This window comes from Engraulis encrasicolus, chromosome 13, assembly GCF_034702125.1.
Source record: "Engraulis encrasicolus isolate BLACKSEA-1 chromosome 13, IST_EnEncr_1.0, whole genome shotgun sequence".
NCBI classification, from domain to species: Eukaryota; Metazoa; Chordata; class Actinopteri; order Clupeiformes; family Engraulidae; genus Engraulis; species Engraulis encrasicolus.
In genome coordinates, this window is record NC_085869.1 from 52,536,926 (window position 1) to 52,547,975 (window position 11,050).

General features: G+C 43.9%; 1 protein-coding gene across 1 annotated transcript in view; it reads right to left on the minus strand.

The window, feature by feature from the left end:
* acvr2aa (activin A receptor type 2Aa) overlaps positions 1 to 10,291 on the minus strand; it is a 58,091-nt gene extending 47,800 nt beyond the window's left edge. The window contains exon 1 of the mRNA XM_063214237.1: positions 8,991 to 10,291. Within this exon, the coding sequence (XP_063070307.1) occupies positions 8,991 to 9,045 (55 nt within the window). The 5' untranslated portion in view covers positions 9,046 to 10,291. The remainder of the gene's footprint in view (positions 1 to 8,990) is intronic.
* Between the last annotated feature and the right edge of the window lie 759 nt (positions 10,292 to 11,050).

The following is an 11,050-nucleotide window of genomic DNA, read 5'->3' on the forward strand; positions in this document are numbered from 1 at the left end:
ACTAGGCTGCATTGTACCCTAGCGTGCCTCCGAATCTGGGCCAGCAGCTGACATAAAGCAAACAGGGTCCCTCCGAATCATCCAACACGAAACACGAAACACTACATAACCAGGTCTCTCTCTCTCTCTCCCTCGCTCTCATCCTGTTTCAAAGTTGTCGCTCGTGTCGTCGTGTGCCTCGGGGTCAAAGCCTGACCCTAAAAGAGGCCTCCACTCCACTCTGCTCTGCTCCACTCCCGAGCCTGCAGCACCAGAGGGAATTAGAGCCATGGGGGCACGAGCAGGGGAGCTGTCACACTGGTAGAAGCAGAGCCTAAGTGAGTTTTAATCCAAGCTCTCTCTCTCGTGAGCTCGCTCTGGACTCGGAGCATCTAGCAGGGGGGCTTATTACGAGAGACCCGGGGAGAGGGTTGCTTAGTTTAAAGCAAGCCTTAGGCCCAAGTAGGTTTCTTTTTTATTATTATTATTTTCAACCTTCAAATAATATTCTCCAAAATATGTTTCAGCGGTTCATAAAACTGTAGTCGTGTGGAAGAAAGAGGAGGCATTTCTGAGTTCAATCTGCCACCATCATCCATGGAGGAGAGGGGGGGAGAGAGAGAGAGAGAGAGCGCGAGCGAGAGAGCGAGAGAGAGAGAGAGAGGGGGGGGGAGAGAGAGAGAGAGAGCGCGAGCGCGAGCGAGAGCGAGAGAGAAAGAGAGAAAGAGAGAAAAAGAGAAAGAGAGAGAGAGAGACAGAGAGACAGAGAGACAGAGAGACAGAGAGAGAGAGAGAGAGAGAGAGAGAGAGAGAGAGAGAGAGAGAGAGAGACAGAGAGAGAGAGAGAGAGAGAGAGAGAGAGAGAGAGAGAGAGACAGAGAGAGAGACAGAGAGAGAGACAGAGAGACAGAGAGAGAGACAGAGAGAGAGAGAGAGAGAGAGAGAGAGAGAGACAGAGAGAGAGAGAGACAGAGAGACAGAGAGACAGAGACAGAGAGACAGAGAGTTCCTTTCTCAACCTGTAGGGTGATCCTGAAGGGGAAAACTACAGTAGTTATTTAGGAGCATCTGTGCCCAGTGAGGATGGAAGGGTCATGTAAGGTAGCATAGGGCCAAGATCCAGGCCCCAGTGGACATGCACAGGAATTCAGCTGACACACACACACACACACGCACACGCACACGCACACGCACACACGCGCACACACGCGCACACACACGCACACGCTTGTCATTCCCACTGACAGACAGGCATTTTTGTTTGTTTGTTTTGTTTTGTTTGTGCGTTCGATTGTGTCATTCATGACAAAAAAGGCATATTAAAACAAGCATCAGTGCAAACTGTTCTGTTGCTACTGTAGTTGCCTACATCTTAACACATTTCCCAGTGTGATCGGGCCTTCTGCTTTTTCCTAAGGCAATGAAAACACCATCATCAAAGAAATGAGAGACGAGTGCCTCAAGCTCGGCTCCTCCACAGCAGCTGAAATGTGCATCACTTTATCACATCTAGCACATGGTCCACACAACACCACGCTGTAAGTGATCCAGATGAATTAATCAGGAGTGATGGACAAAAACAAAAACAAACAACCGTGTGTGAAGAGTTTCAGCTTCACCGAAATCCCCAGTTCCGTCCTTTTTTTGCCGTTAGAGTTCTGGGGCTGGCTCGGCCACCACTTATCCCTTTCTCCTGAGCGGTCGGTCTCTCAGTGTGAACGCCGAGGCTCATGTATAAATAAGACACAGCCTTTCAAAAGGAGGAACTTGTGAAGCTGTCATAATACACTCTCTGACGGAGCATCTCCACTTGTGCCACTTAGGCCGTGTGTGTGTGTGTGTGTGTGTGTGTGTGTGTGTGTGTGTGTGTGTGTGTGTGTGTGTGTGCGGGAGAACGCCTTGTCTGTATGCTTTGACACTGAACTGCTGAATTGTTTGGGGGCTGAGTAAAATTTCAATGCACCCAAAGCTTCCTGAAAGATAATCGATACAACGGCTAAAAAAAGAAAAGCGAAACATCTGAGCACCACATTTGGGGAAAAAAAGCCTTAGGTCTGCAACCAAACAAACAAAAACAATTGGGATTTTTTTTTGGCTGCTTGTTCGAGCATTTCTTTAGAAATTTTAAGCCACACAGAAACAGTCTTCTCTCATTCAAACACATCTAGCACTGACATTACCAAGAAAGACAAAAAAAAACAGAAAAGAAAAAAAAGAAAAGAAAGTCATTTTTCTTTCTCCTTTCCACAATTCAGGGTATGACAACAGGCAAGAGTTCCCCGAGGGAGGCTTGAAGCGGTGGTGCTGAACAAAAGGTAGGCTTTATGCAAACTGAGGCTTTGTCACCAATAACTCAACATCAACATACCAGTAGGTCATCATCGCCTCCTCTAGAGGGGAGGAAAGCCCTGAGGCAAAGGTCAAAGGTTAGGCTGAAAAGCCCTGGAGCAAGAGAGGCAAAAAACTGAAACTGTGGCATTCCTCCATCCATGAGCTGAGCGCTTTGGCAGGGCCTAAGCCTAATGATGGCAGTGAACTTCAATCCTGGCTGCTGCAACTGCCAAAAATGTGTAAAATGATGAAGTGCTTAAATAGACACCTGTCTGTCTTGCTCACCTGGGGAATTGAACCGAGCTGAACATTGGTGGCATCCTTCGACAGTATTAGGCAATCAATGCACTTGACTGCACACTTTAAGGAGGTTTTTGTTACATGGGTTTCAGGCAACAGTCTCTCTGAAAACATCTTTTGGCAGCTGTAGCCTTCGGTTTCTTTTCTATGTACACAAGAGTATGGTGTTGAATACATCCGCAAGAAGGGCCAGAATTGTTCAAAGCAGCTAGGCCAACAATACTGGAGGTATTCCTGAGTTCTGAGGTTTCTCAGTAAGTCTCAGGCTTTACTCAGAAATTCTAAGGAACCAAAACAGGGAGATAGAGTGTCAGGCATGTCACTCAAACACCAGAGCACAGGTGATGGATCAGGTTGAAAATGCAGAGGCGAAAAGAGGGCAAAGCAGGAAGGTCATGTTCAAAAAAAGAAATACCTTAAATTGAGAAATGGGGTGGCATGTTTGCATGCTTTGATCATCAAGGAACTGGATGGAAGAATGCACAGATCACTTGATATTTTAGTGAGCTCATCTGAAGCAACTACTTATTGAGCAACCCTGTCAAAAGAAAGTTCAAGTGGATGAATTATTTTTTAAAATCTGTTCAAGTCGAACTATGAAATGGCAATCCAGAATGTGTCCTGGTCTTTAACGGCACAATGGACCAATTAGCTTGCGATAATATGAAACATTAGGCAGTACTGGATTAAATAAAGGGGGGGGGGGGGGTTTGAAAAGTCAAAGCGATAAGGAATTCCTCCATCTCCTTACACAAACAAAAACAAAATTCCATATACCGAAATAAAACAAAGGCTATTGTTGGACTCCTGCCTGCTCAAGGAATTTGAGGGGGAACATGACATCCTCAGTGACCAGTTATGAATAGAACACAACATCAAGCTCCTTACACAAATCATAAAAAAACGAACTATTTTCTACATTCAACAAGTTAACACAGTAATCATTTGAAGTGTGACAACATCCACTTTTGCTTTGATATCAAAACAGTCAAGCTGCCATATTTGAAATTCTGCACCAACTGTAAACAAATCCTAACATGGCTTCCACACACCTACTAAAGAATCCCAGTAATGTTTGTCTAGCCTATGACGGCTTCCTATACAGATTCAGACAAAAAAAAACTTTCCAATCCAAAATCACTCTGCAACTACCACAAGCTACACAAGCTACCACAAGCTACCACAACACAACAGCCAGCGCTAGTGCATGGGCCATGGACTAAAATTCCTGCTGAATGTTGTTTGAGCCCAAATATAACATTACCAGCATTAGGCTGAGGGACACTGAAAAAAAATAAGATTGAGGAAGAGTGTTTGCAGATTTACTTAACAAATTGGTGGCCACCTATGTCAGGTTGGGAAAGTGGAGCAGAGCAGAGCAGAGGGCTTTTATTATGCATAGTATTCCCTGGTGTAGATAACTTCAGAAACTGTCAACACAGAATGTAACTTGCAAACCCGAGGGTCAGCCGGACATCTGATACCAAGAGTGGAGAAACATCAGTCAGAATGCCATTAAAGAATCATGCCGCCGGTCACGCTGATTACATCTGGGTAAAGAAAACGCCACAGAAGAAGTAAAGCAAAGAAGTTTAAGATGCCTGAAAGAGCACAAAGAGAGACAGGTAGACACAAACACTCACACAATCTCCACAATACTATAGCAAAGAAAACGCCAGAGAAGAAGTTAAGACACAATAAAGAAGAGCATGAACGCAGATCCATCCATCCAGACAAGACGCCTCCAAACACAAACCTGGCCTGGCTTCTTAAATGTGTAGTGAGGTCATAATACCGTAAATTTCCAAATAATAGACCGGGCTTTTATTTGGAACCGGTCATTATCTGTCCAAATCCTCTTGCACCCGGCCCTTAAAGGGAACCCGGCCGCTAATTGGAACTCGGCTATTATACGGAACTTTACGGTATATGGAAGCTAAAATACATGTCAAAGTACTGCTCTGAATTCTGGCTGGCTACGGGCTAATGGCATGAAACAATTTCTAAGTATTCTTTACTGGTCAAATAGGGGGCAGAGAGGATCCAGTAGCTATTTTACTGATTTTACATGCCGCACTTCGTTTAATAACAATAATAAATGATGATGATGATGACGACGTGTGTGAATTTGGGGCATTGGGATAAATCCATGTCAACCCTGGTCATCGAGTGCAAGTACATGATGCCGTTACAGTCGGGTGTTCCGTTTTATCATTCCCTTATTACATGACTACATCTGACTATTGAGAGTGTCTGTATTAAACATTCATGGATTATGTACAGTGATGTGAGCTTCACAAAGAGAAAAAAAAGAAGGCAGCCATTCATAGCCAGGATCAGACAATGTGCGCGAGGCAATGACCTCACAACAGCACTGTCCATTTCACCAGTTTGTTGAAATAGATCCTTTTCCCCATCTACAAAGCAGTTATACCAATCTGGGATTTTTTCCCCAACCACTTAGCCCATACCTCACAACATGTCCATGGGAAAAGATTATAAACGCGCAGTCAGTTAAGACATGTTTTCTGTTTCTACCATAAACAAGCCAGTGTATTTTTGACAGCTTTCATCACAGGCCAGAGAAGATGTCAACAATCTGTAATCCTTCAGCCTGTTTATGAAAAAAAAAACTGTATACAAACACATCAGCCGTACCAAATTGCCCATCAGCAACGTGTGCAGATGCAATTGTGCAACACAAGAGAGGGGATTTGGGGGGTAAATGTTGCATTATCCCCTACATAAAAATCTTTGTTTTGGGGATTTGTCGCAGAAGTGGTGTCGCTCGCTAATGGCTCCCCTGTTAATCTGTCTGGATTTGTGTTTTTTTCCGAGTGGGGGGACAATGCTGTAGAGTGTCAGTGTACCAGCCACTTCCCCCACTCACTCACTGACTGACCCCCACCTGCCACCATCAACCATCAGCATCATCTCAACCGTGGGTCAGCCCTACTGGCAGGGGGAAACCTGATATGTCGTCGTCATATTCCCCCCCCGTCATGATGTCTTGCTTTAAAAACCGCTACAACAATACAAGGTTCTTCAATGCAAGTGCATCCACATTATAGAGTTCTTCAGCGGAAGCGGAAGCATGTAGTAGATTGTAGTCTTTCATGTTAGCATTTAAGGACGTCCTGGTTCCTATCGGCTTCCGGCCTCCATTGGGAATGAATAGGGGTAAATTTCAAATAAGCTCCGAGTGCAAGCACGCGCTTAGCGAACCCCCGCAAACTGTCGAGGGTGTTAAAAATAGGCTGTAGGTATGACATGGTTGATCATTTTGTGTCAAACTTCGACATAAATACGATGTTGCGTCCATATGCTAAACCCGGAAGCTTTTGGCGACTACAGAAGCGGCGCCTGTATCTAACGGCATGTACGTGCGGAGGGTTGTATCCATGGCAACCAAAGGAAAGTATGTAGTTCGGAAGTTTTACTGATCAGAAAGGGGTTAGCAATATTGAATTATAATCGTCATGATTTAACATGTGAATACACCAACATGATGATACGATCCGTTCCACTAATGAGAAAGGGATGCGGGGACACGCTAATGTTCGTTGTTGCCGTGCAACTTATATTTTTGCCAAACCTGAATCTCTATGGCGTTTTGCAATGTAAAAAATCGCCATGGAACCGGTAGTCCAAACGCCGCATACAAGTTGACGTCAACGCTGAAGAGCTCTATTATCCTGGCAAATAAGCTTACACATGCGTTTGGATTGAAAGATTTCCCCTCACATCCTACAAGACGCTTATGTAGTACAACAGTGTGGATAACATCATACTTTCTGAATATTATTTCAAAATAATAATTATTTTGATATTGTATTACAAGAAAATACTGTGCTTTGTTTTTTTCAATTGTATTACTGCACAGCAAGGCTGTTTGGTGTAAGTTAGAAAGTTTGTACACTTTTCTGAAGGCTACAAAAGCAGGTGCGATGGTAAAAACCATCTCGGTTCTCCAAATACGATGCTGCTACAGGCCATTAAAAGGCCCGTAGGCCTGCACTGCATCATAATGTATGCACGAGGACGAGGAGCCAACTGAAAGTCATGTGAAATTGACTGCACGTCCAACCACTTAAGTCAACCAGAAAACTGACCAACATTTCACTGCCTGTGTGCATGTGTGTGTGTGTGTGTGTGTGTGTGTGTGTGCCTGTATGCGTGTAAGCACTGCATGCAAATGACCTCAAAAGCCCTTTTCGACTCCACATTCTGAACAAACAAGTGCAGTGTGCAAGAGAAACTATCTATCCGTTACCAAATACCACCTTGTTACCAAAACACTCCATTTGCCCATCCAACATGGTTTGCATAAGACGGAGGGGGCAAATCAGAAGACACTCGATGCACATCGCTGCACTCTGAAACACACTTCTGCTTGGTTCATGAATATGTGATATCTGCAACAACTAAAAAGGTTGCACACAATCTACCTTGCCTTGAAACACGAGCAGACCAGGCTACATTCCTTGCGATTATGTACATATGGCTACACGCATGGAACTACACAGAAATAATAACTAAGAGTGCTATGGGTTCACCTTTTACAAAACACAGGCTGTAATTTTTTTTCCCCTCGCCCTAAGCGATGGCTTCACAACAATCTGATGAGATGTATTCACTCTCAAAGGGATTATGCAGGTGTACAGCACACTTAAAAACGCTGCATGCATGCAAACAACAGTGGCTCATTCTAAACCAGGCGAACAGCAATCCATTGAACCATTTTGAGCATTGACGAGCCTCAGCACAGCTTCGGGGCATATCTGGGTTATTAATGACCAGCTATCTTGTGGTTGTGTGTCCTGTTTGTCGTGTGCGTACGTGTATATGCATGTGTGTGTGTGTGTGTGTGTGTGTGTGTGTATACTGTTGCTTCATGCTAAGCCACATCGCAAATGGCATATTAGAGACTTGTCACCGTTAAAAAGCATCAGCGGCTTATGGCTTAGAATATCCCTTGCAAAAGTCAAAGTTGCAGGCAAATGGGTAATACATGCTTGAGATTTGAAAGAAAGCGTGCACGCACCCAAGTCATACACACACGCTCACACTCCAGCTTATGTGACAGAATGTGTGCCCAACCGAACCAAAGATGATGTGAGCAACATCCTGTCACCCATGCGTAATGTCATTTTGTTGTGACCTGCATGCACTCAGTAGAAAAACTGGGATTACATTGTGGCACACGGTACAGTGTAGGTCATTAAAGGGCTCAAACAGGTTACAGTGCACCACTCTGGGACAACTTTTGGCCTACAACCCTTAAGTTATACACTGGGGAACACAGAACACTACCGATCTCCGTGCCTTGTTCTTTGAATTGTCCATAGTCATCTAGAGATGAGTATTATAATGCATGCTCTTCTTCATTGGGGTACACACAGCATTTATTGTACAGTTTCATGCAATAAAATTCATGCTCGGGAATCAAGGGGAGGGGAACAGAGCAAGAGGAAGACACGAGTTAAAAATAGCTCCAGCAAAGCGTCCGTATTTCCCTACACTGCAGCGGTTTCCAGAGATATTTCATTTAAATGTTTTGCATATAAAGCCATTTTAACCACGGCAGTGTGAAACGGTCCGAACGCTGCTGGTAACAATAATAAAATAGATGTTTGGCTTGTGGAGGTGGAGGCAGGACATGTCAGAACGCTGATGTGAGTATTACTTTATCGAGCGTTTTTATGCAAATACACCAGCTTTGTAGCTCGTTTTATCGGCGGGTGAGGCTCTTCTTTTGAGAGCCGACATCTGATGCTATCGCGCTGACCGAGCAGACAGCACTGTAGCCTACTGTACGGTTACAACACACACAATGGTGCTGTTGGTGTGTTTAATGAAGACTCCGGGCAGGTGCGGAGTGTTGTACAAAACAAAGCACACAGGCAAGCGAGAGTGATTTTTCCTTCGCTTTATCCAAAGCGCGCACTTCCACCTGACACACGCCACTGAAGAATGATTAACCAACGCAACATCAGATTAGTCCTACTGTATGCCACACGCAGAACTGTACCACTGGCACAGATTAGCTATTAAAGTGGCCGTGGAGGTTTTTGGTTTAAAATGTCCCGGGTGTTATTATAAAATTGCAATAACAACAGTAATCATCATAACTTTGAAAAGATCCGCAGCATTCGGACCTCTCTATGTGCCCCTGAATGTTGACCGCTCTCTCTTTCTCTCTGGAAAAACACGGGTAAGAATCCCAACTAACAGTTTGAAGATTTTGGTACGCAACAGCCTGTGTGAAATGCATGTATATGCCATACATGCAGAGCATTTTGGCAGGAGCCATTTGTAAGCCTTACAAATATTCGTTATACCAGAGAAAGACTTTAAAATGACAATTCTACAATACCAACCTGAGGAGCAAGAGATGAGGAATACGCCAAAAGCCAGTTTTGTTGCTGGTCCCATTTTCGAAGTGAGCAGCTGCAATTCCTTCTCCTTTTCACGTTAGTTCCAGGTTGCAGCCACAGCTTCGGAAATCCCAAAGGAACGTACAGTTCTAGTATCTGATAGTCTTTTCTGTGATTCACTCGTTGAGGGAGTGATGTTATCACACTAAACGACAGTGAAAATAGTTGCCATCCAGTACACTTCAATAATGTCCAGAGCTACCCTTGATTGTCCAGTTCCTACTCACTCGTAAGTGACAATAACTCTCGTGAGACATATTTTGCACATGGTAGCGACTTGATGTTTGAGGCTCTGTGTTGAAGGATGCAAGGTTGTATTGAGGGTTGGGATACACTATATGACGGGGAAAGAGGGGGAAGCCTCCACCGTGAAAAAATATTGCAAGGGTAAAGTCCACTCTTTAACAGGCTATCCTAAATAAACCGAATAAGTGGACTTGAGAGGGGCTTGCTCCATTCTGAAATCCCGAGGGCAATATATTATTTCATTCCGGGGAACACTCCTCCAGGTCACTTTAAATGAATAAAACGAACCAGTTAACAAAAAATGCGTTAAGCTAAATCTGGCACGGAAGTAACCAAATATGCATTTTTAATAAACAGCTACGGTCTTATCAACTCAGTTATTGCATAGGCTGTTTGCAAAATACTGAGAGAACTGCGAACAAGAAAAGCAGAATGCAAAAAATGTGTCACAGAGGGCCGTTTTACCGCACAAATTTGCAGGGTGTAATGTCATCAATAATACACCTTTCCCGAATCACGCGCGGTCAATCCAGTGGAAAGTTGATAGTGAAAACACAAACCCTGCTTAACCAACTGCAGCTAGGTAGCTGCCCCACGGATAAAATTCTCCTTGGTTCCAGCCTGTCTTTCAAAAACACATATTTTCAAAGCAGTAGGCACGAAGGTTTGGTTGAAATATCCACAAAAAGACTTAGACTCGCATCTTCCAAAGACAGTCCACGTGAATTGAGGGCTGCAAAGCCTCGAAAAATCGTCGACTTGACTCTGATCCGGGGGTTAGCTGGGCACGAGCTAGCTATAAGCAGTGAGCTAAAGCGAGATTCAAAAATAACTTTACCACCAACAAACACAAAAATGTGACAGTGCACGGGTATTCAGTAATACTGTAGAAGTCGTATTGCGTTAGATAATTCCACGTTTTCGACAGAGAGCGCCTGTCGTTCGTCTCATGGAGCACCGACTGTTTCCCCGTTGCCACTAGTCCGACTCCCACTCGCCGTGAGTACAGTATTCAAGATGGCAGCTAGTAAGAATGTTTTTGTTTTTTTTCCTCTGCCCTCTATTTTAGCCCTCCCACTTTGCGTGACTACACGGTCCATGTGGTTGATTGGCATACAGGGAAAACCAATCAGAAGACTGGAAAAGCAGATAGCTTTACATCCTCATGGAAAAGGCCCTTCCCCCCCAAGATGGAGGTAAGCGCAAAAATTGTACACGAAAAAAGAGGACGCCTATCACCAACGCCTACTGTTAAATATTAACATTTGCATATGCCGTATCAAAAGGCATGGCAAGAATAGGATAAACCATAACCCCTGACTGATGTCTGCTGTTGCACATCTTGTGAGGTTATGGCCATCTTTGCAATTGCATGATAAAATAGGCCTAATAATAATACTTTAATAATAATAATCATGATCATAATCATAATAATAATAATGTTGAGTTGTATTGAGGCTATAATTTCTAATTCTATTGCAATGAAATTGCAATTGTCACATCCTCTTGTGTAATGAATTAATGTGTGCATGCTCCACTGTTATATATGATTGGTCTGTGCATTGGTGAGGTGTTTGAAAATGTATTGTCTTTCTCTCCCTCTTACTGTAGGCTACATGTTCATACTCTCACGCACATGAGAATATGAAAGCAATTACAAACATGCTCACAAAAGCGTTCTCTCTCTCTCTCTCTCTCTCTCTCTCTCTCTCTCTCTCTCTCTCTCTCTCTCTCTCTCTCTCTCTCTCTCTCTCTCT